Genomic DNA, 26,374 nt, shown 5'->3' on the forward strand with positions numbered 1-26,374 from the left:
TGTTATCTCTCATCCTGCTCATTAACCTTGTCTATGACCAGGCAGCTGTCTTCAATGAAAAAGCTCTGACAAACCAAAAGTGAACTGAGCACCCAGCAGCAGACACAGTTAACAACCAGCTGGAGAACATAGTGAGCATTTAACTGCTGAAGTGCTGAGTTGGTGGAGACAAAACAGAGCTAAAATATTCAACATCCATATGTGGCTTGCCAGACACAAAACTCCAAATGAATACTAATGTTGCTCTGTGTCTGTTGCAATGTGCAAATAGTCACCTGTTTGCAAACACATTAGCTAAACAACTTAAAGGTATACAGGATTTCCCTAAAAAAAACAATGCATAGACTAAAACAGAAGTAGTTCCTCCCCATCATCACTTATGACCCACTAGAAGTGTGTGGTGGCGTCCATCTACAGAGACAATCGAATCTGCTTGTATTTTCTTATTTCCTTAGTTTCTTTGCTGTGTTCAGGATACTTCTGGGTATCAACCTTTGGGCAGTGGGTGTCTAGCCCCCAGCCAATAGGCAGGAGTGAGGTCAGGACTTTGTAAAAATGTAGCAACCAGGTTACATCGCTGTCTACGTCTCTCTCTTTTCTGCTCTCAGTATGTCATCAATGTATAAAGCACTGTGGCTCTGTGTGTCCGTTTGACTGAGGGTGGGGCTGAGCTACACACAACCAGGGCAGAAAAGCAAAGCTTCTTCACATAAAATCTGGCAATGAGGCACCTTCCTGCAGGTTTTGCCGCAGGTGATTTATTCTTGTTTTAGTTGTTACTACAAACAGTCTCTCAGTAAGTTGTTACACCGTCAGATCCAACATCAGCGACTTTGTATCACATATGCTGTGCTGACTGTTCTCCGGCAGGGATCTCTTTGTCAGATAAACAATAAAAAAGCCTCAGTTTCACACTCCAGTTTGACAAAGAATGCAGAGCGACACGCTTCATCTGTCTCGTCCATATCTGCCCGGCTGCTTCCTTAATCCTCGTAAATCCTTCTCACAAGTGCTATCCACTCAAAGTCCTGCGAGTAAACACTGCTGTCTTAAAAGTGTGAACATGTGATGGACATCTGTCAGCAGCAGCCGCCGTCTGTGTCTCTTCCCCGTGTTCGACTCTCGCTCTGTCAACCATCCGAGCCTCAGTTCCCCTCCTCCTGTTTCATGCCACGAAGCGACTCAGCAGATTTACACTCTGATTTAACACAATGTAAAGTGCAGAGTCGAGGCTGATAGTCTGCTCAGTGACGACCTCATTTGTTTGCAGTAGTTATACATATAGTATGTTGCATAATTAATGTGGTAATCTTTTATTGATGAGGAAGAAATGCTGCAAGTAGCAAGTTAAAAACACTACATGCTATTTATTGTTAATGTCAACGCATGCTGTATAGTAAATACTGGTAATTGGCCTCTGTCTCAGTCAATCTGGTGGTGGAGTTTGAATGAATGCAGATATTAAAATGAGACATTGTGTAGTGGGTCTAATTCTGCGTTGTGTTATTGTGATGGACAAAGACACACTCCTGAACGGTCTCAGCATACTTTATTCCAGGATACGCTTTTTGCATCTGCATTATGGAGAAGAAACATTCACAGATGTCCACAGGGTTTCTCATACATGCTCTCTGTGCTCTTTTCGGGAAAAAGTCACCGATCAAAGAGAGTTATACATCATAGCATAAACAAACATAAATGCAGTGCACATTTAGTCAACAAAAAGTTTCAATCAAAAATAAATAAAAATAATATTAACATGCATAAACTCACATACCTGCATTATGGAGAAGAAACATTCACAGATGTCCACAGGGTTTCTCATACATGCTCTCTGTGCTCTGTAACACCATGAGAAAAGTCACTACATATCTCCTGATACACCAAATCTCAACAACACACTCTAGCATGACATGCTACTTTAGCAGCCCTGCAACACACACAGACGACGACTTCTCCACTAGTTAACAAGTTTATGCATGAAAAGAACTAACACAACAGTTCTACAACTTAACATCATAACTACACCAGCTTTGCAAGACTTTTTATCTAACTTAGCTTCACTTTTACAACCAAAAACTACGAAAACACGGAGCACAACAGAACTGCGTACCTTTTCGGGAAAAAGTCACCGATCAAAGAGGAAGTAAAACACTACGTAGCGCGGTAAGTACAGATTTACAAAATAAAATACAAACTTTACTTCCGCTATTAATCTACGACCTTTTCCTTGACCTATAAACTCACAACATTATTATAACATTTACAATTGCACAATTTCATGACATATTAACCTACTTCATGGAATAATGAAAAACCATGACAGTAAAAACATTGGCCTTCAAAATAAAAGTCTGCGCCTCACTGCCTTGTTCATAATATGGCGCAACAACATCACACCACTACATTCACCCCCACTGTTTTGCGCCATATAATGAACACGACTCACATTGACGAAGCGGATGGCACAACAAAACAAATGAAACTTCATATATGGTGTCTACAGGTGTAACTATATAGTTCCCTTACTACAAAACATAAACCAGCCCAACCAGTTATGAAAAACTATCCAACTAAGGATTAAGGCAAACGTGAGGTGATCAATCACACGTTTAACCCCAGGAAAATATGCCATATACACATTTCAGGGCTATGGAACATATAGTACCAATAAAGTACACCCAACACAAAAAAACAACTGTGGCACATCAAAAAAATTGTCCTGCACAGCGCCACACAAAATACATATATACCATACAAAACTATACAGCTACCTCCAGATAGAAGCTACGCTTTAAGTAACCATCTTAATCCTTTGTGTGGTCATAGTCTGAATAAGCCTATTCACCGGCCTAACCAACCTACCTAGCCTGGTGCTAATTCTCCCCCTTGAGAGACCCACGACCACCCCCCTCTGGTCAGTGGCCATGGCCTGTGACTGACTTCCCGCTACCGAGTCCCCGCATGAAATCCTGTCTAAGTGTATAGAGTCACTAATAGCAGACCCAACACTGTGGGTGTCAACAGACTGATCAGACAGCTGACAACTGCCAGAGCTCGGTTCAACCGACTCTATGTCCACATGAGCTTGTGGCTCAGCACTTTTCTCAACCTCTGTTCCACATGAAGAAAATCTGCTGACATTCTCTACATCAACCTGCGGTCCCTCCTCTAAGTCTCTGCGAACACCAGACCTTTCCAAAAAAACAGGTTGATCGGTTTCGTCCTCACCTCTAGACTCAGAGAGGTCAGATACCCAGCGCGCAGTCCGAGTATCACTCTGCTCCATCTGATCCAACGTGTCTACAGTATCTTGACTCAGGTCACTACTAAAATCCGCTTCCTGGTCAGACTCCCCCCATGAAGGCAACGGCAGAAAATTAACAGGCATGATCAGGTTCCTGTGGACTGTCCTAATCCGACCTGTAACAGGATGCTGAATGCTATATGTGTGAAGCTCGTTGTTCTTACTTACAACCACATACACTGCACTCTCCCATCGATCCGCCAATTTCTTCTTCCCCCTTTCCCCTTTGTTTGCCAAAAGGACCCTGTCACCCTCCTCTACAGAAAAGCCTTTCATCTTTCTGTTATAAACGTCGGCTTGCTTGGCTTGTTGTTTGCTAATACGTGTCTGAGCAAGTGTTGCAGCCTCCCTTAGATCTTTCCCCAAAGACTGAACATACTTGTCAACATCAACAGTCTCTCCATCCAACAGAACACTCTCGAACATCACATCGACAGGCAATCGAGGAGTGCGGCCAAACATCAGAAAAAAAGGTGGGAACCCTGTGGTTTCATGAACGGTGCAGTTATATGTAAAAGTCAGTGTGTTCAACATCTGGGGCCATTTTGCTTTTGAACGCGGTGGTAAAGCTCTGATCATGGAGCCCAAAGTGCGGTTAAAACGCTCAGCCTGCCCATTACCCATAGGGTGGTATGGTGTAGTGTGGGACTTTGCAACACCTGCCAACTGTAGAAGCTCGGCTATTAGTGCACTCTCAAAATTAGCTCCTTGATCTGAATGAAGACGCGCAGGAAATCCATAAACAGAAAAGAAGTTATTCCACAGCACACGAGCAACTGTCTTAGCAGTCTGGTTTGAGCAGGGATAGGCACAGGCTAGCCTGGTGAAATGATCAGTAACTACTAAAACATCAACTGACTTGTTGTTACCATCCTCTGCTGACCAGAAATCAACACATACTAACTCCAGTGGTGCAGTAGTGACGATGGACACGAGTGGAGCTCTGGCTTCTGGTTCTGGAGCCTTGCTCAACACACACCTCTTACACTGAGTGACATACAACTTGACATCATTGGACATTGTATCCCAGTAGAAACGTTGCCTGGCGAGCCATAAAGTGCGTTGCTGCCCCTGGTGGCCAGCCTCATCATGCACACCCTTAAGCACTTGACTCCTCAAAGCACGTGGAACAACATACTGGAAAATGTTCTTTTTGCTCACAGGATGTTTGGAAACGCGATAAAGAACACCCAGCCGGATTATGAGCTTTCCCCACTGCTTCAGTGTTCTGTTAGTCTCCCCAGATTCATGAACTCTCTCCCTGCGAGATGGCCGGTGGCCTCTATCTACAAAAAAACGCACTCTACTCAAAACAGGGTCCTGAGATTGCATATTATGCAGTTCCTCGTGAGTGAAAACAGGCAGCGGTCTCTGACCCATCGATGCCACCTGCTGCAACTGCTGAACATGACTGACTGCTCTTACTGAACCACCATCCTCCCAGTGACGATGCACATCTAACACAGCAGACACTTCCTCCCTCGATATTTTACCGCCACTACAAATCCCACCCCCACCGGCTTCAGAGGGACTTGAGATAGGCGGAGTCTGCCTCCCCACCTCTGGCTGCTCACAGGAGAGACGAAACATGTCCTGTACATAAGGCAAAGAAACGCCACTTGCCTCCTCCAGCAACACATGATAGGGAGTTCTCGTCAACCGGTGCATTACCGTACCTCTCACAAAAGGTTCTCTACTCAGAGCGTCAGCCACAATGTTCTTGGGTCCGGGAATGTACTGAATGTCGAAATCGAACGGGGCCAGCTTAGACACCCACCTATGCTCACATGCATCCAGTCTTGGTTTAGTCAAAATGTATTTGAGAGGATTATTATCCGTCCACACAGTAAATTTCTGCCCCTGCAGCCAGTGACTAAACTTGTCATGAATGGCCCACTTCATAGCAAAGAACTCAAGTCTATGAGCTGGGTACTTAGACTGAGCATGGTTCAGTGACTTACTGGCGAACGCAACAGGCCGAGCGATATCATGGCCATCCTGAACCTGTGAAAGTACGGCCCCTAATCCACTGGTGGACGCATCAACAGACAGAATGAATGGTTTAGCAAAATCAGGATGGGCTAGCAAAACTTGGTCAACAAGAGCCTGCTTCAACGCCTGAAAAGCTTGTCTACACTCTGTGGTCCAGTCAATAGGAGCGAGTCTGCGTACAACTTTCAGCCGCTTTTTACCACGAGCGCCACGTGGCTGTTTGTGCCCTGAGGTAAGTTGGAAGAGTGGCTTAGCGATCACAGAACAGTTTTCAATGAAATGTTGGTAATACACTACCATGCCGAGGAACGAACGAATCTTGTCAGCTGAGGGTGTGACCCCATCACTCTCCATGATATCTGCCTCACTCAACCTCACTATCGCTTGTACCTTGTCAGGATCAGTGGCTATCCCCTCCTGAGAAACCACATGCCCCAAAAACTTGACAGATCTTCGCAAAAGCTTGCACTTAGCTGGCGAGAGCTTCAGATTATGTTCTTTCAAACGCTGGAAAACTAATTCTAGCCGCTCTAAGCTTTCATTTTCTGTTCTGCCAAAAACCAACACATCGTCAAGATAACAAAGCAGAGACAGAAAGTTCTGATCACCAAAAATCGTCAGCATCATCCTCATAAAAGTCGCTGGGCTATTGCAAAGACCCTGGGGCATGCGATTGTACTCATGTAGCCCCAATGGTGATGAAAACGCCGTGTATTTCTTGTCGTCTTCGTGGAGAGGCACGTTATAATAACCCGACGTCAAATCCAGCGTACTGAAAAAGGCGTTGCCTCCCATCGCCGCCAGAACGTCTGCCTGATGAGGCAGAGGATGTGCGTCTTTGACCGTTCGGGCATTCAGCCAGCGAAAATCTGTGCACAGTCTAAGGTCACCGTTTTTCTTCCAGCACAAAACCAGAGGTGAAGCATACTCACTAGTAGACTTCCTGATTATGTCCTGCTCCTCCATCTCGTCTAGTGTCTCTCTCAACCTCTGGTAGTGAACTGGTGAGAGCCTGCGGTAAGGTAATCGAAAAGGGCGGTCATCGGCCAGCCGAATACGATGACAAAAACCAGTAGCCTCCCCACAATCCAAACTGTGTCTGGAAAACACGCTTTCGTACTTCACAATCAAATCTGTCAATTTCTCTTTCCAGACTGGAGAAACCTCGCAATCCTCCACCGGCAACTCCTGAAGACCCAAATCCGTGAGCTTAGGGCTCCCACTCACCCCACTGTGCCTTACAGAGCTCTGTGCTGTCAAACTGCCATGACTACTGCCACTGATTACCTTCCCCCCCATTTGATGAACTGCCCGCTCGGTGCCCTCCTCAAAATCCTCCAACGCAATGCACGGGAAGACATCAGCCACTTTCGCATTTCTTCGCAATGTGATTTTGGAATCAGTTGGGTTGATTATTTTTACAGGAACCCACCCATCACCCCACAAAGGTGTCGCTACCCTGCCGACTAGTATGTTTCGGGGCATGCAACGTGATGAGCTTGGCTCCACAACTACAGTACTACCAACCGAAAGTTCAGTCCCTGGAGGAAGACGGCCCCACACAACATGTTCACTCATCGGCTCCAGTGTTACTGCTTTCCTTAGCCTAACTGTCCCCACTTTGTCCGGAATCTCCTCCCCCCTCCATCTTTCCAAATTGGCTAAAAAACGAATGAATCCAGTAGCCTCTTGCCGCTGCGATGAATCAGGTCTGCCTAAAACACGCCAATAGGCCTCGTTAAGCTTGAACCTCTTGATGATTGGTTTGAGCAGGTTAGTGCCCACGACCAGCTCATCTACTTGTCCGTCTACGATCAAAACCGGGACAAGATAGTCAGAGTCAAACAGTTTCAGTTTCATTTCACAAATTCCCACTGGCTTTGTCTGTTTCCCACCACACCCAATGAGAATAATGTCTGTAGGAGATACTAAATCGCCATTCACAACTCCCGCCTCCCTCAACTGAGGTACCAGGTCTGCGCGCAGAGATGTGGCCATGGACCCACTATCCAGCATCCCATTAATGTCGACTTTGTCCCCCGCTAGTACAGTAGTGAAAAACAAACTGTCACTTTTACCTGTTCTCACTGTATTCTGAAAAATCACTGTTTTGTCCGGCGGAGCTGATTCACAAGCAGCAGAAAACACAGACTGAATATCATCTTCACAGGAGGGAAAACCAATTAGCTCCACATTGCCCTCCGCCAAAGAGGAGCTACTTAGTTTCCCGGGGTGTGAGGGACCCGAGACTGGTCCGGAGACTGAGTAGAAGCTGACTGACTACAGTTAGCTCCAATATGGCCTGGTGAGTAACATCTGAAACACAGTTTGTACATCCTACAGTGAGCAGAGGTGCTGTGGTCTGAACTGCCACAGACTTTACAGTCTCGAATGTTCTGACGTACTTTGCTCTGAGGTAGACTGCGTGTCAGTTGAGCAGTACTAGACAATGTCTTCTCCAACAAACTCAGCACTCTGTCTACTGTACACTTTTCATCACTAGAGGAAAGGTTGTCTGGTGTGACCTTAAAACTAGATGTGGAGGACTGACCCACCTGAGTATCACTGTCTATCCCCTCCTGACAATGCCTGACTGCCATCTCTTTCTGCACTGATATTTGGCTCCCACAAAACACCTGCACATTTCTCTGGTTATCAATGTGTTCCTGAACTTCCTGTGCGGACCAATCGCGTGGTGGCTTTGTTTTAAAGATCAGAGCAAGCTCCTTATCAGGGCAGTTGCGAACAAACATGATGACTGCATGACGACTCAAATCCGTAGCAGGCTCACCTTTACTGACTAGGCACTGTTCTGTCATTTCAGCTGCTTTATTGAGCCTAATCCAGTAATCCAAGGTGCTTTCCCCAGTTAAAGGTTGTACTGCGTAAAAGTCAGCCAAAGGTAGGTCGGAGTGTACAACGTCACCAAAATGGCGCCTAAGTACACTATAGACAACATTGACATCTGTGACATTAGGATTGCTGCGCAACCATACCTTGGTGACATCCCTAGCCTTGCCCAAAAGTCTGTTCATGACCTCTTCAATGTATTCAATCCCACTGTAACCCTGTTTTAGGGAGTAACTCCGCATTAACTCCTCCCACTCAGAGATAGAGTACTTATCAGAGCCATCCCCTCTAAAATAAGGTGGAACATTGACTTCAGAACGCAGTACTAAGTTCAACTTTGAAGCGTCAATGACGGTGGTGGCACACTGATCAAAATGAGAGACATGCTGAGGTCGGTCAGAGCTGACAGAAGGTGTTTGGTGAGGAGACCCCTTTTGCTGTAAACTAGCCTTGATAGATTCTCCAATTTCAGCTCCAATCGACCTCACCAAATCAGCAAGCTGGTTGGAAGGTGATCCGATGCCAGAATCGATCACGTTCTGGGGAGAGGGACGTACAGGTGATATTCCTGGAGTGAATGGTAGGGGCCTGACCACATCATCTCCTAACCCCACATCTCTGTCTCCCCCCACCGCAAAACGACCTGGTTGCAACACAGACTGACTGCTAGGTGTAGACTTTGACAGGGGAGTATACATCAGAACACCCCTACCCCTTCCCGCACTCAAAGTTGTATCACTAGCAGCCCCCACTCCGTGTATCTTAAACGTCTCCATATTATCACCGTACCCCCAAAAACACAGTGAAAATAACAGTACAGGTCAGAAAAATAAAAAAAATTGTCCTAGAGAAACTCTCCTGTATGAGCACCCATATGTCTTCAATGCACGCTGAGCGAATAGTCACTCTCTTCAACTCACTGCGAAGAATAAAGTCTCTTGAACCAGCTGGAACCAGGATGAGAACTCTGTAGTACTGCCACGGCCAAAAGATATCTCCTGTCCACCGGTCGAGGAGTTAGCATAAAGAAGTGTCTCACTCTTACCAGCCAGCCGACGATACCAGGACACCGATTTAGTGATCAGCACTACAGCAACTGTGCTGGACGGTTCCCGCTCGTCAATCGATGAGTCACTGGATCCTGGTCTCTCGTACTGCAGCAACCAAGGTGGTCAGCTCCAGCTGACCAGTCGACGGGTCACGGCACCAGTTTGTAGTGGGTCTAATTCTGCGTTGTGTTATTGTGATGGACAAAGACACACTCCTGAACGGTCTCAGCATACTTTATTCCAGGATACGCTTTTTGCATCTGCATTATGGAGAAGAAACATTCACAGATGTCCACAGGGTTTCTCATACATGCTCTCTGTGCTCTTTTCGGGAAAAAGTCACCGATCAAAGAGAGTTATACATCATAGCATAAACAAACATAAATGCAGTGCACATTTAGTCAACAAAAAGTTTCAATCAAAAATAAATAAAAATAATATTAACATGCATAAACTCACATACCTGCATTATGGAGAAGAAACATTCACAGATGTCCACAGGGTTTCTCATACATGCTCTCTGTGCTCTGTAACACCATGAGAAAAGTCACTACATATCTCCTGATACACCAAATCTCAACAACACACTCTAGCATGACATGCTACTTTAGCAGCCCTGCAACACACACAGACGACGACTTCTCCACTAGTTAACAAGTTTATGCATGAAAAGAACTAACACAACAGTTCTACAACTTAACATCATAACTACACCAGCTTTGCAAGACTTTTTATCTAACTTAGCTTCACTTTTACAACCAAAAACTACGAAAACACGGAGCACAACAGAACTGCGTACCTTTTCGGGAAAAAGTCACCGATCAAAGAGGAAGTAAAACACTACGTAGCGCGGTAAGTACAGATTTACAAAATAAAATACAAACTTTACTTCCGCTATTAATCTACGACCTTTTCCTTGACCTATAAACTCACAACATTATTATAACATTTACAATTGCACAATTTCATGACATATTAACCTACTTCATGGAATAATGAAAAACCATGACAGTAAAAACATTGGCCTTCAAAATAAAAGTCTGCGCCTCACTGCCTTGTTCATAATATGGCGCAACAACATCACACCACTACAATTGCAACAGTAGGAAGTTTGCCAAAATGAGTAAAATACAAAAATAGTTCAGATAAATGCACCAAAACATGATGTGGGACTGACTCAACACATAGTGTATATAAAAAAAGAAATATAACACTGACCTGTGCCTCATTGAGTTGCATCATCATCATAACTGCAGTAAATAACATCCGCCTTTGCATTACGGCTTTTACATAATAAATACGTGTGTGCTGTCGAAGCAGTGAATGTCAAAGTAATGCATAGAGGAAAATATTTTTTTAAAAAGGGAAAAACATGAAATATCACTTAAAGCAGAGCAGAATTAAAGCACATCTTTGACCAATCAGATTGATTTTTGCTCAGCTATAAATCCAGGCTGAGATATGACAGATGCTTGTGATGAAAATGGTTTAATGTTATGCAGTTAATAATAGACATCACAGCTTTTCAGATATATTTTAGAATAATTCAACTGAGATACTGTACATATTAAACCAGATTAAAAACTGGATTGCAATCACACCATTGTATGAAGGAAGGGTGCAGTTGAGTACACACTGTAGTTCAGAGACACAGACTACAGTATGTTTACATGCACACTAATTTCGCACTGTTATCACAAATCTGAAAATATTTAAAAAGCATATGCTGTTTGGATATTCTGAATTATGCCTTAATCCGAATGTAGCAGCATCCTATTAAGGCATGTAGGATCTGCTGATATTATTCAGGTTTAGGAGCATTCTTGCTAGATGCTAACTCTGTCTGCTGTTGGTGGTGGTCAGGTTGTGGGTTTATCAGAGCTGCTGTGGAGATGAGTTTGATGACAGTGGCGTTGTGGACTTAAAAACCAGAGCCGTGAGCTAAAAGACACCAAAAAGCTCTAAAGAGCTGGGTATAACTGCAGAGTTGAGTCTATGTGTTCATGCTATGAGGGATACTCTTTCCAGTTACACATAAAATATTGACAGTGTTGTAAAAAGTAAAGACATCATGTTAAAAATTAACTTTTGTAAAAGTGAGAGTCAACCATATGAATCGTACTTGAGTAAAAGTCTTAAAGTATCTGATGTGAACTGTACTTACTGTAAGTATCAAAAGTAACTTTCAGGCAATAAATGTAATTACTGTAAGTATCAAAAGTACATGTAAGAGTAAGATTATACATATATTCACATGTATATATGAATATGTATGTATACTTTGGGTCGGCCTTGCCAGTTACCCGATCCAATTTTCAGCATAGTTTTTATTGTTGTGTACTGTTTTTATTGTGATTATAAAAATCGGTGGGTTTTTTATTTATCCGTAGATAAAATAAATTAATTTGAAAATGTGCTACTGTGGCTCTGATGCAGCATGCAACCTGCAAAGTAACTAGTAACTGAAGTTTTCCAATAAATGTAGCGAGTAAAAGTACCTTAAAAGTGCAGTACTAGAGTAAACGTACATTCCATCACTGAATATTGATCAGCACAGCGTTAAAATAAATAAATAAATAAATAAATAAACATTGTTCTACCCAGATGTCACATAACAACAGCTCCTCTTCATGATGGGTGATGGTGGATTTGGTGTTAAATTGAGATGCTAACTCATCACTGTGTTGTACTTTGCGCCAACATTTCAGGTTCATTTCCCAGCATCGATTAAAAACTGACACCTGAAACCACCTTCTCTGTTCAAGCCCCATCTTCTGATTTACACTGATAGGATGGGTGTATTTTTACCATAAAAACCTCGCCCACTGCAGCTGTAATTTGATGGCTCAAAATAAAGTCTTGGATCAGTCCTTTGAAGCCCTTCTTGTGTCCACTTTGGCAAAGCTGTGGCTGTAAATAATGTAGTTTGCGGCGGCGGAGCCCACCGCGTCCCCATTTACTGGCCGAACATTTGATAGAAGGCAGTTTTCTCCGGCTAAAAGCGCTGGATCTCACTTCATCTGTCTTTCTTTTCCAATCTCTTGCTGTCTCTCCCTCGCTCTCTGATTGTTTTCCTCCCTCACTCGTGTCATCGCTCACTCGGCCTGCTCCTCTCTCACTCTTATATCGCCCTCCACCTCTGTCCCTTTTCTTTTATCTCTCCATCTTTCTACTATTTTTGGTCCAGGATGCATCAATTATTCATGTCTTTGCATGGACTTTCTGACTAGAGAGCTATCAACAAGAGCTATAAGGGTCATCAGATTATACCTGAGTATCTACCTGTGACACATACAGGCCACAATACCTTGGTGCCACAAAGCCTTGGCTATCTCTATATCAGTTCATAGTCAGATACTGTACAAGATTCAACACAAAACTGCATGATAATGATGACATAGCGCAAGAAAACATTTGTGTTACCTGAGAGTTTTGTGGATGAGAGCGAAGTTCTTGATTGAAAAAGGCAAATGAGCAACGTCAGTAATGTTGTCCTTGCAGGGCAGAGGTCTATCTGTGAGTTGAGCTTGTGCTATAAAATATATATATAAGGTCACTGACTCTTTCTCGCTCCAGTAGCCATTGAACTGACAAAGTTTTTGGTAAAGGTGTACATAAGTTCAGACAGCCTCCAGCTATGGTGGCTGTGTATGAATGCAGTATTGCTATACTTTAACCTTCTAACACACTACTATAAATTCTGCCTTAGTTTTCAGAAGAAGGACTAGGAATAGTAGAGATCTTGTCCATCTTATGTTGGGCCATGAGCTAATTTAAAAACATAATGCAAATGAGGCGCATTTCCATCAACTCGTTTGGAATGAATAAACTTTTCTACCTAAAGTTCACATTTTATGGGAACATCCGTAACAGCAGACATGGCTTCTTCTTCTGTTTCTCTCGGAGCGGATACAGCTCAGTTTTGTGAGTTAAATGTTCACTACACCAGAACTTGTTCAGAAAAAGTGTACCATTAGGCACATTAACTCTTTTTTGTAAAAGGCAAAAAACACCTCAACATTTTTTCACATTTAGTCATTTCCAGTAGTTCAAAATCTGCATAAAAACTGTGGACACGTTGATGGAAACAAGATAAATGTCCTTCTGGGTGTTACAGCTACAAGCTTTCGAAGCCTGTTGGCTGAACTGGAGGTCAAAAGCTAAGGTCTATCCAATATCAGCGTGTCGGTGTGTGTGCCTAGAACATCATAATCAATATTGTTCCAGGAACATCACTGCATAGCTTTGCGACTCGTGTTGGTGTTTTTTCCCCACAGCATCATGAAACATGTGGCTCCGAGAGCATCATGTCAACTTAGAAAATAAAAGTCCAAAAGTCTTGGAGATCTTATATTTTCAGTTATCTGTCTCTGTTTGGCTAGACTTACTGAACTTAAATACTTTGGTGTCGGGAACAAAAGTACTAAGTGAGGTATTGGAAAACATGTTTTTGGTTAAAATAGACCCTTTCACAAGAGTCATAAAGTCATGACATGCAAAAACCTGTTGTAAACAACCAACCAACGCTTAATCAGATCTTGCCAAAATCTAACCCCCAACTTGTGATCTAACGAGCAATCCAAAAGCAGATATTGATCAGAATAAATGGTTTTCCAGTAAAAGCCTTCAACCTTCTATACAGTCAATAGACTGAAAGGAAAGCGTGGTGAGAGGGGCAGAGAGGGAAAGAGCAGCAACCAGGAATATCAGGACTTAAGGCTGCATGAGTTACAGCTCAGCACAGCTCAGCGAATGAGTTACTGTTATGCAAGAGCTCAGTTCAGTTAGCCCAGCTGGAGATCAGAGAGAGAGAGACACACACACACACAGAGAGAGAGAGAGAGAGAGAGACAGCAGCGGACCGAGTGAGCAGAGAGAGCACGAGTGAACGAGCAGAGGGACAGAGAGGAGAGGGCTGGAGAGGAAGCTGCAGCAAGTGAGCGCAGAGCAGATTACAGCTGGATCTAACATTCACTCTCACACACAGACATACGTGAACACACTCACTCCCTCACTTCCTCTCTTTCTCCGTTGCACCTCTTTGCAGCACAGCAGCATCATGAGTGGCAACACAGGCGGAGTTGTCCTCTCTCCGCCAAGGGAGTGAAGAAGAGGACAGACGAGAAGGGAAAAGAAGAAAAACTGAGGAGGCAGTGAGAGGAGAGGAGAGGAAAAGAAGAGGGAAACTTTTCTCCAAAGGATCTTTCCATCTCAGACCCTGGTCAAGATAAAGCACCTCACCATGAGGCTGTGAATCCCTTCTTCTTCTTTCCTATCCAGGTCTTCTTCTTCATTACCTGACCCCATGCCTCTTAAAGTTGGACTCGCCGCTCTAAGCACAGGCACCCACCTCTGGATGCTGCTGTGCACCCTGCTCTGTGCTCTGGTCCTGGCTAGTGGCTCCACTCTGAGCCCCGAGGACGCACAGAGCACGGCCGCCACGTTGCTGCTGGAGGACTCGACCGGCACGATGATCCAGCTGCAGCCGGACCTGCAGACCGAAGCCCAGACTCAGAAGGAGGCACAGACAGAGGCTGTGACAGAAGCACCAACTCAGAGCACCACCAGCAACTATACAGGTTAGTCTGTCTGTCTGTCAGTCATGTGTGAGGTTTAATGATGATTTTGACTGGAAAGTTTGCAGCTGCATGCCTGAAGACCAAAAGTTCCAACAACATTGAAAGAAATCTTTCGTGCAATGAAGTCTGGGTCCAACTTTTCCTTTGCGGCACCTCATGTCAGAGTGAAAAGAGTGTTTGGTGCATGTTCTTAACTCTGGATACAGGATGATAACTGCCCTTCGAAGAGAGAATTACTCTGTGACTAGAGCTGAGACGATCACCCCATTAAACAATTAGTCAATTGATAGAAGATGGCTCATCATCAATTTGACTATTGTTTAATTGTTTAACTCATTTTCAAGCAAAAATTTAAAAAATAATTGGTTTCAGCCTCTCAGGTATGAATATTTGCATGCTGTATCAGTCATCTGTGGTAGCCAACTGAATCTTTTTGGGGTTTTTGATCGTTGGTTTTGACAGAAACCCATTCAAACATGTCAACTTTGGCTTGGGAAACCTTGGATAGTTCTCGTTATGGTCAAATGCAACAGTTTGACTGGTCATGCCAAAAATGTTGACTCCATTAGGTGGATTCAGATATTTAGATGTAGATGTTGTTGACTCTGTAACAGGATTAGATTCTGTTGCAACACCAGCAGTTACAATGTAATCACTAGTCTGTTTCTCCTCACTTTGAGGAGTCCTTACCCAAGTATCCTTCATGATAGTACGAACCAAGCCTTTCCATAACCCTAACCACAGAAAACAGCATTTATATATAAGTATATATGTATTGTATTGTAAGTACTCAACTAAAATATAGCCTTCTAACACTTGCCTTGAATTCAGTGTTCAGAATGGACTCGTTCAAAGTTGGTCTGCAGCTCTTTGCTTGAGCACCCATCCAAAAGTAAACTTACTTGCCCCAAAAATTTCCGCTCTGTTTCTTTTATCTGCAGGCCATGACAAGAGTTCACAAAACTAGAAACAACTTTCCCCTGAAAACCTACTGAGAAAGACACGGAGCGCTCAAGTGTTCAAGTACACACGTGTTGCTACCATGTGTGTACTCTGTTCCGCTTTCGATTAATAGTAAATCCACGTGCGGGCGTACATGTAAGCAAGTTTGATATGCGTGTCAGCTGAGTGCATGCATGTGTGTGTCCTCTTGTGCATCTGTTAATCCTGTTCACAGTGGACAGAAAACCCATTAACACCCACGGACATCTAGCTTTTGTCTTCGGTGTAAAAAGGGTACAATCAGCACTCATTCTCGACTCAGCAGTAGTCACATGTTCGGGGCTTTAAGCAGTGATGCTGGAAGGATAGCTACATTCCAACGGGTTAGCAGTTGTGGAAAGTAAATACCAATAAGCAACTTTAACTAACAACAGCGACCCTTAAACCGTCGCTGCTTCAAGTCCCTATTTATCAGCTGTGATGGAATTATGACACCTGGATGGACACCCATATCCAGGTGTGATGCTACGATGCACATTGGCCTGTAAGTACTTTCCCATCCGTCTCCATTCAGCAGCGCTCAAACATTGTTCACTTAAAAGCAGTAAAAGATATTAAAAAAGTAACCACAGTAACAATGACACTGGCCTTCATGCTGCCTTCTGTTTTTTGGCACGTTCGTGACATTGAATGTGACACGCCAGGAGAAAAGAAATGCAAAGTCACCTAGTAGCAATGGGAAAGGAGTCAATCAACATTTTTAGGTGTAAAAATAGTATCCCGTATGGGGGTGATAACATGTGTGGAAAGTGTTGTTTGAGGGTTCAAGGGTGTTATTGATAACAGTTAGCCACTGTCTGCATTCACGTTACAACACCGCTGTCATCTGCAGTCATCTGCCTTCTCTATTGGTTGCCACTTTGTGCACCAGCTAATGTTGCTAACGCTGGCAAATGTTGCTTACGCTAGCTAGCTAACTCAGCCAGTCTTGTTATTTTTCCACAAACTCGCAGCTTCCAAGACTCCTGATGAAACATGGAAACCACCTGATACCAACGCTGTTGTGCTATTGGCTCACAAACCTTGTTAGAAGCTGGAACCAACCGACAGAATTCTTACACAGAGACAAACAAAAGAAATATTTTAGACCCGACAAACATTTAAAATGATTAATTCACAGTCGTAATAGTGTTTGTAAGGAAAAGAGGTACTTTAATACTGCACCTTTCTAACAGCTCTGTAGATGTATTATTTAAAAAAATGATTCGTCCACATAAAAATGTTATCAATATGACCTTAAAGTATTGGGAAGGTTTTATTATGTATTATGTCAAAATGTCAAGGCTCTATACAAGTACAGCAGTACAACCTGAGTGTTTCTACACGTGTGAATTTATGTCGGACTGCGTTTTTGTGTTTGGGAATACTGAAGTGTGAGCAAATGAGCACTTTGAGTCCCAGTGTGTGTGTGTGTGTGTGTGTGTGCGTGCGTGTGCGTGTGTGTGAGGTGGCAGGTGATGCTGTTAAAGACAGTTTGTTATGTCCAGGCTGGAGCAGCTCAGCCTGAAGAGAAAGCTGCAGCGCCGCTCGCATGACTTCCTCTCCACTGGAGCATGAGCCTTTCTCTTCTCCTCCGCTCCCTCTGTCCATTTCCTCTCTCGCTCGCTCTCTCTCTCTTTCCTGTGCTCCTCTCTGTCTTTATGTCTCTCTCTCTCTCTCTCTCTCCCCCTTTTTCTACTAATTGCTTTTTCTCCCTTTGTCACTTTGCTTCTCACTCCTTGTTTTTCTATTTTTTATTTCCTCTAAGTGTCTGTCACTTCTTATTTCTTCTTTTATGTCCTTCCACTGTCTCCCTCTCTTTTTTCATCATTTACTCTTATGTCCCTCGCCCGCCCCTTCTCACTCACGTGTATGCATAAATAGCCTACAGCAGATGACAAAATGCAATGCTCACGTGCCTAATACACTCATAATACACACTCACACACGAGTACACACTCACACACACATTAGAAATGGACGCACTCGGCCCAAACGGCACCAATCTTCTTAAAGGTTTAGAGAATAAACAACACAGTTGCTCGTTTCATAACGGCAGCTCTGTGTCTGACAGAGCAGGAATAAGCACTTTATACTTTAATAACACACACACACAAACACGTGTGCACACAAACAGCACACACAGGTGATCAGCTGGCTTGCCACATAGCACCACATGCATGAATTACGCCACACCACAGCTTTTATGCGAGAGAGCTTCCAAAAAGGTCTAAATCCTGGAGGTGTGATTAATATCAGCGCTCCCTAAACCAAAGTGTGTGTGTGTGTATGACAGCATAAACTACTTATTCCGGCTAGCATTAACAGATAAAAGCTCCTCATTCTGTTTACTTTTTTCCACCACGTTTTAAGCCTATTTGACTCTCTCCTTCAGGTCTGGATTACAGCAGCAATATTGTGTATTGTATTTTGGCCATTTTAGTTTTGAGCTTCTGGAGCATAAAACCAGCCTCAGTCGTCATTTACAGCATAAAAAATAAATCCTGTTAAATATAGAGGGCTTTTATACGTGCAGAGCTTTTGGACACATAAGGTTTATAAAGCATCCAAATCAGAACCACTGAATGAAGACAAAGCTGGAGGAGTTTATACGACAATGGCTCCCAACCTTGTTTTTTTTTTTTTTACAGGCCTATCAGATGAACTCAAATTCACCCTTGCCCTTAATATCTTAGTATATTTAGACGTGCAAGGATGAAGTCAGGTGACCTTTGTCATCACAGTAAAACTAATAAACACCTGGTTATTGTTTAGAAACAGCGGTTTGGTTAGGTTTAGGAACCACAACTACTCAGTAAAGTTTAGGAAAAGATCAGGTTTGGGTTAATATACCTACATCAGTTACGTCTGTTAAAGTTGGGGTTGGTAAGATTGTAGAAACCAGCAGAAAAGCTACATTTTCAAAGTATCCAACCAAAAAAGTTCTCCTCCTCCCTCCAGAGCCACTCCTCCAAAACAAATGAATTCACACCACCTGACTGCGCCTCTCGCTGGCCTGCTGGGAGCTGTGTGTTACATTCTAGTTTGTTCAAGTTCTCTGTGCTTTTTTTAGTCTAAAAAATCACAAGCAAAAAAGCTGTCGCAAACGTACCGAGCTACCTGGCGCTGCATTGACTGTTCTTTGCTGTAGGTGTGTGCTATGTGCTGCTGGGGCAGCTGCTGCTTAATTCATTCAGGTACCGATGAAATGATTGGATGGGCTTATTAGACACCTGCGACAGCCACAGATACTGGATTTCTTTTCTTTTTTCAGAGCATTTTATTGATCGATTGATTGCTGTCAGGATGTTAAGAGATTTTCTACAAATACAACAAAAATGTACGTACGTAAGTTGGTGATGCCAGAGCGTTTATTTTCAGAGCAATGGCCGTCAGGATAACGGGCCGAATAAGAATTTTTTGGGGGATTATTGGGTTTTGTGCCTTCAGAGCAATGACACCTAGTGTAGAGTCTTACATGGATACATACATATACATGGATACAGTGGATACATGATTTCTTCCATGTATTCATTACCTTTAGCAGGTTCCATACATCCATCACTTTAATGTGGTTTAACCATTTCTTTTAGCAAGCATTTATCCACGTCCTAACTATTTTAACTCTTTATCTGTTACTTTTATCTATCTATTTAAACCTTTAAACATTTGGCCATTATCTTTGTCTCAGTATTTACTCATTATCCATTTCTTTTGGCCAGCAGTATGAACTGTATGTTCATTACGTGAACATTTCAACCAATTCATTCATTACTTTAAGCTAATTGTTCAGTTGAATTTCTGGGCATGTGAAAGCAGATTGTGTCCAAGCGTTACAGTTCACTCAATATCTGGACATACTGTATAGTCATTAATCAAAAAGGCCTATATTTTTACAAGTTAAGCTTATAAAAATGTAAAAAGCGTGTTCAATGCCATCCCTCCGAGAGGTCAGAGGTCAGGTGTAACTGGTAGAGATCCAGTGTCTGCGGTGGAGACATAATCTGAATGTCTCCTCCTTCCTTACATCCGCTTACCGAGTCTACTGTTGTAAAATCAATAAAACTACTGAAGCAGACATGTGAGGGTTTAGCACACAGAGCCCCGAGGCACTGGATCAAACCACAGCTTTCAGACTCCATCAATATGAGCCGTGACTCATTATACAGCTCATCCAGGAATCCTCGCCGCCGGCCATTCCTGTAAGTAAATTGATCAGAGTTCTGCTATTGATTAACACGTCCTCAGGTGCTCCTCCTTGGTTTTACGCAGTCGTAACCTGTGTTTTAATATCTTTTGAAAAGTTGTTTTTATGTCCATCTAAATCTAGCTTTTTCCATCTTTGTTCCTCATCTTACAACTGGATTAACTACCCGTTTCCATCTCAGATCGATAGAGTCCATCTAGCTGTGTCACATCTCGCAGTATTCAACAGCTTTCATGCTGGATTTACTACAATGTATATACATCAGAGTACACACACAAAAGCAATACATTTATTTATTAAGAAATTAATTGCAGTTTGAAAAATTGGCATTGGATAGGTTCATCTACTGGACCTCAGCTCTCCCTACTGGTAAGGGGGAGCAGTAAAGCAAGGGGATTCATCTTATAGTGCACAACTAATGCAACTAGTAGGCTAAAGTCAATCACATCACGAATTGCTTCCAAATAAAGCACATTTCAGTCATAATTAGATAGATAGATAGATAGATAGATAGATAGATAGATAGATTTAAAAATAAAATAGGGGGCTGAAGGTGAGGTTCGCCCTGGGCGTCATGCAAGCTAGGACCGCCACTGGCTGCAGCACTGTATTCCCCCTCTGTCTGAAACGCTCTGTTTTAGCGCCTGTCTCTTTAAGGTCCCCCCTTCCGAATACCCAGTCTGCCCTGATTGGTCAGCACACACACGCCTGACTCAGCACCGCTAACAACAACAGAGCAGCTCTGCTAAATCATTTCTTATGTACCAAACTACCTGCTAGGCATACATTATGCAAATGTGTGACAGTGTCATAGTGTGATGTCGAAAAGTCACTGAATTAAAGGCGGGGCTACTGACGAGGCGTTTCAGGAGCAGTGTTTTCTGCGGGAGAGAGGAGCTTCTGTTGGTGCGGACTTTGACCTTTTTTAACTTTTCAAGATCTTTTACAAGCACAAAAACAAATTAAACACTGAATGAAAGGAACATAACGAGAAAGCAGAAATAATTATAATTATTAGATATATAAATGTGATGTGATAAAGTAGGAACAAGGAGGCGGACAAGGGATGCAACAAACTAGCTCAGTAATCTGTGATGTGTATTGCACAGACGAATAAACAAGCCAGAATCAAAAGCGGAGCTCAATAAAATTAATGGAAAGGCATAAACCACTCAAGAATATTAAATACAAATCAGTAAGCTTCGTTTTCCTCAGAAATGTATAGTTGTGTGCTACATTTTGCAATATTCTTTTCATCGTAAGTCAAAGTCAGACTACCTGTATTGGTGCTAAGAGTGAGCAGGCACAGCAGGGCAGTTAGTGTCCAGGTTGACCTCCCGTTGATGCCCGCAGCGGGCATTTCAGCCTCAGAAAAGCCGTAAGCCTGAAAACTAACACGGTAACACAACCTATTAACCTAAGAGTGTGTGAGAGTTAATGTTAGTGTAAATCCCTAAATGAAGCCTATATCAGTTACCTAGCAGGTAGTCTGCCTCTTAATCTTGCCAAGATGGAGTTTAGGGTGAATCCTGACCGTCTGTGGTATTGTTTTTTCCTGAAATTAGATTTTGTCTTTACTTAATGCAGTTTTCTGAGACAGTCCCTGAAGGAACGAACCCCTCTCTTCTGTTTCATTCCTATCAAAAGGAAGCACTGGAGTGTAAAGCAATGGTGTGCAATTAAGAAGTCAGAGACCACAACCAAGTGCTTGGAGTTATGAGTGGATGAATATTCAAAAAGACTCCAGCTTCCTGAACAAAAACAAATAGCGACGTTCAATTTCGGATACAGCATCACGATGACAATAAGCTGCTTATTCTTCACTCTTAGTCTCTTTCGATACGATCGTCAGCCAAAAGCCTACAACGTAAATGTGAAATGTTACACTGCCTTTAATCTGATTAACTTACACGCAAAGCCAATTACCTTTGTCTATTCCAGGCTATTTCTGGCACAAGAAATCCTGTTAATGACACGCTAACACCTCAGAATACAGATGCACACTAACTAGTAGCAGGTAGGTGCCAGTGTATTTTGAAGCCAATTACGTATGTCTATTTGAGGTTTTTGTTTTTTTTAGGAGTGCGTCGGGAGCTCGGAGAGAAATCTGCCTTCACTCATGTGTTTCACATTCGCACTGCAAAACAATTTGATATTCATCTCACATACAAAAGAAACAAATTATAATTATATTGTAACAGAATTTTCACTCGTGATAATTTTTTCTCCAAGATTTCTTTTTGGAAAGCAGCAACTCAGAGGAGACGAGCACTTTGGCAAAGATCTAAACTTTAACATAGGCCATTTCCTGATATCAAACATGCATGACCCACAGGAAGACTTTCTGCGGGGACCCATGCTTTCGTACTCAGTGGCACACACACATAAGTACACTCTGTGCCAGGGGTATTTCTGTCATCGACACACACTATCGTCACTCCTGAGCCTTCAGGCTTGGCGAGCCTCAGACAAAGAGTTCCTTCTGTCTTCTGCCTGTCAATCCAATATGGCTGCTGGCAGCGACTCAACTTCATTATTACCTTCCCACGGCTTAAAACTAGCACCGCTTGCTGAACAAAGTCACTGGGGGAGAGTCTGAAATGAGCCTTCTCTCTGTCCTGATGGTTGAAGCTGGATGGCAGCAACTGAAGGGGCAGGAGGAATGAAAGGGAAGACGCAGCAGAGACTCCTCCGGAAATCTCATCCGGACGGTGTTTTGGCACAGAGTGTCACATCAAACCACAAGCACCATAGTTTGACAGAAATAACAGTCTCCGATACGTCTCTCACGTCTCCCATCATGCTTTTACATCTACACTAGAAATGTAGCTGGAGTCAGCATCCTGTTAGCTTAGCTATGCATAAAAACAGGAAACGGAGAAGGAGCTAGCCTGGAACTGGCAGAATGTGACAAAATCTGCACATCAGCACTTCCTTTACAAAATGTGCCAAAAGTCTAACATTAGCAGCTTGTCATTTTTAGAGGGAGTTAGCCTATGTGCCAGGAAACCAGTCGAAACTCCAGGAAGTTAGCATACTTGTTCCAGCCAAGAAATAATAAGGCATGGCACATAAACCCCCTATAAAGGTAATTTTTTTTTAACATTTCGGCCTTTTGTTTGGATTAAATAAATAATTATTGAACGTCACAGATGCTAGTAGGTGCATTTTCTTACTTTTGGGTCAAGCCAGGCTAGCTGTTTCCACAAATCCAGCGTTAGCTTAGTCAGGCTTAGCTAACTTGCCTGCTGGCTCCAGCTACATATTTAGCGTGCAAGTATGTGTGTGCTATTGATCTTCTCATATAACTCTCAGCAAGAAAGGGGAATAACTGCACTTTCCAAACTGTTAAACTATTGCTTTAAATAAGTTAGCTTCGACCTGGTTCACTCGACCAAAAGCCAATGGGATTTTACCTTTTACCGTAAGTGCCGAATAATTCAATTGTGGGGCATTTAATTATGTATTTTATTTTGTAGAAGCAAACTTGTAAATACCTGTGGTAACAACAGACCTTATATCAGGAATTTAACCAAAAGCCCGTTCAAAACATCTACTGACTTTTAGATGAGGGAACCAGAAGTGCAAAAATGCTAACTGATTTCTGAGTTTTAGGACTCGTTACTACAGCACTCAATAGCAGGTTGTTGGAAATGACAATACTTATTTAAATACCTCTGATTTTATTACCTACATTTCCAGAAGTGACATCCACTGTGGCTGAAGATGCAGTAAACCTTTTGTATTTACGGCTTCCATTGAACATTCAGGCTCAGCCAAGCTTGTGGAAGGCTAAAGGTTGTAAGACCATTGTTACTGCCTCCTGGTAAGGTTTAAGGGTCAATTGGTGATGTCCGTAGCTTAAAATCAGCCCTACTGTCCCTGCTCTGTTTAACTGGACAGATTATCCTCCATCTGATCCTGCCAAAGCTGCCACTTAAAGGAGCTGCCAGTTACCTTTCAGCTTCTGCCTCTGGTCTCTTCAATCATCATAAAGCATCAACCCAAAAGAAAATAAACTCTCAAAATGTGCCCATACAAATGGTCTAATATACTTTGATTCACTCTGATAGCAGTTGGGACTCACTGTACACAAGTGCTAATGCAAGGCTGGGGCAAACATGCATGTCTTTATGTGTTCGCAGAGGAACACACACACATACACACACACAAACACACACACACTTCGCAAGCAGAGCGAGAGCCGAGGGGATTAGGTAATCTGTTGTGATACCACGCATCAGTGAGGTGCCACAGAAATAGATACACTGATGGGGAGGACAGAGAGGCCTGATGTTGTGCTAAGGCAGATCACATAAAGCTGGAGCAGCTGGAGCAAAGGGACCAAAAAACACTCAAGGAGGAGAAGAATCCGACAGGAACACGAGGACGAACGAGATGAAGCTAGTCAGCCGTCAGCCACGAGTGCCATCTTTCATTAGCTTCAACTCAGACTTTTAGCGTTTGGCAAAGTCTGACTCAGATTAAATTTATTTTTAACCATTTTTATCCAGGGAAAAGTGACCAAGCATGGAGGAGGAAGAGTCTTTAATTCAGTTTGTTAACTTCTAACTTCTGGTTGCAGGATACTGCTTTCACATAAAAAGTCCTCGAAGTAGAAGAACAAATACTGTGTTGTGAGAAAACACAGTGACGATGGCTTCTTTAACACCTCAAATCTGGGGATGCTAGCATTAAAACTATACTAGTCAAGATTTATATTTTAACAATTGGTCGAATGATCCACAGAGAATAACCACCTGACTCAGCAGTTCCCATTAGACCCATGGAGTATTTTGGTTTAAAGAAGCACATGTACTGTATGCTGTTTTGGTTCAATCTCATCGCAGCTAACTAGCTTCCCTTAGGAGTTGGTGGAGACCCAAACAGAGCTAAAAGGAGAGGGATATATTATTTACATTTTGGAAAGACAGATTGCCGTCATTTATACAAACTCTAAGTGAATGCTATTGTTGCTTTATGTCTACCGGATGTGCAAAAACGCAACTCACTGCTAACGTGTTCGCTACATCAACTGAGTGTTAGTATGTGATAATATGACAATGTTGTAATTATAGCTTGTTCCGCTGCCTCCAAGTGGCCAAAACAATGATTTAAACTGCTTTAAAATACTGTAGTTGAGATATGCTCGTAAACATGCCCGTGCCTCCTTATTGACCAAAACAAAACAAAAAAACAAGGCAAATTCAAATATAATCTATACCAGACATGGGCAAAATACAGCCAATCATCTCAATCTGGCCCGCAAAGTCCTCAAAAAAATAAAACAAAATCCAAAAAATCAATAAGAGGCAGCACGTTAATGAATCCTGAGGCAAAGGACTACTGTGAGTCCACATTGTTACAGTATTAATACCTTGGTTCCGACAGAGGGCGCTGTCTACACTTCCTTTGGACAACAAGCGACAAGTTTCAATAGCGATTGCATTTAATATAACATCCTTGAGCGGTTGTCAAGATGGTGACATGACTGAACTACAACAAGCCAAGACTGACAGATAAACACCTGTCCTCTGTGCTGCGCATTTCAACATCTGACATGACACTCGACCTTGATGGATTGCAAAGAGAGGTGACTGTCTCAACTGTCCCCATTGGGCTAATTTACATTGGCAGGCATTGCTTTTCATGTTGCCATTCATAAATATCTTACAGTTATCATTCATTCTCATAGGTTAGTTACAGTTACATTTGTAAAACAGAAAATAAGTTAATGTGGTCTGATCCAGTGTTATCCTGTGGAGCTTGACCAATCCCAGGGTTACAAGTCAGGACACTGGTATCTCAGCCTCGGCTATGCGCGGATTTGGACCAGTTTACAGGGTAAGTTCTTAAATCTGGGGTTCATGAGGCAGGAAAGTAAATAGAGTTAGTAAAGGTCCCTGCAAGTATACATAAACAGTGAAGGGTGGAGAAGGGTGGAGATGGCATGCAAGCTTTATGTCACTGCACTGTCTTCATACATGTGCATGCCATGGGTGCACCTAGCAGGTATATGTTTGTTCTGTTCACTCATTCTGCAAGTATGTGAACGTGTGTGTGTGTGTGTGTGTGTGTGTGTGTGTGTGTGTGTGTGTTTGAATCTTTAATGCAGAGAGCCTAATCTTTATTTAATCACAAACTATTCCGAGTGCTTCCCCGACAGAGACGAGAGAAGAATACAGCAGAGTGGATGTTTGGCTGGCGGTGTCGGGTTGCCAGGTTTGGGGGGGTCCAGAAGTAAATTAGCACCACACTGGCAGCTGAACACTTTGATTGGCAACCCACAGTTTCCACGATGACAGAGAAGCTTTCTGAATGGGGGTGAACTAACACGAAGGAGCAAACAGAGCGCAGAGTCAACACACACAGAACTAATGTGGTGTCACTACCTGGACTTCAGTACAGA

At 42.9% G+C, this 26,374-nt stretch overlaps 1 protein-coding gene and 1 long non-coding RNA gene across 3 annotated transcripts in view; one reads left to right on the plus strand and one right to left on the minus strand.

Moving 5' to 3' along the window:
• Positions 1 to 26,374, plus strand: part of LOC311252917 (uncharacterized protein) — a 45,287-nt gene that overhangs the window by 10,320 nt on the left and 8,593 nt on the right. The window contains exon 2 of one of the 2 annotated variants that reach the window (XM_084346563.1): positions 14,251 to 14,777. In XM_084346563.1, the coding sequence (XP_084202689.1) occupies positions 14,504 to 14,777 (274 nt within the window). In that variant the 5' untranslated portion in view covers positions 14,251 to 14,503. Of the gene's footprint in view, positions 1 to 14,245; positions 14,778 to 26,374 lie in introns of both variants that reach the window. The other variant, XM_084346562.1, reaches the window with a different exon arrangement.
• LOC311252621 lies at positions 1,533 to 10,172 on the minus strand. The gene is made up of 2 exons (XR_014621542.1): positions 9,195 to 10,172; positions 1,533 to 1,841 (listed from the first exon to the last, which is right to left on the minus strand). It is a non-coding gene; the product is annotated as an uncharacterized lncRNA (long non-coding RNA).

This window comes from Pagrus pagrus, assembly GCF_965226575.1.
Source record: "Pagrus pagrus genome assembly, chromosome: 23".
NCBI classification, from domain to species: domain Eukaryota; kingdom Metazoa; phylum Chordata; class Actinopteri; order Spariformes; family Sparidae; genus Pagrus; species Pagrus pagrus.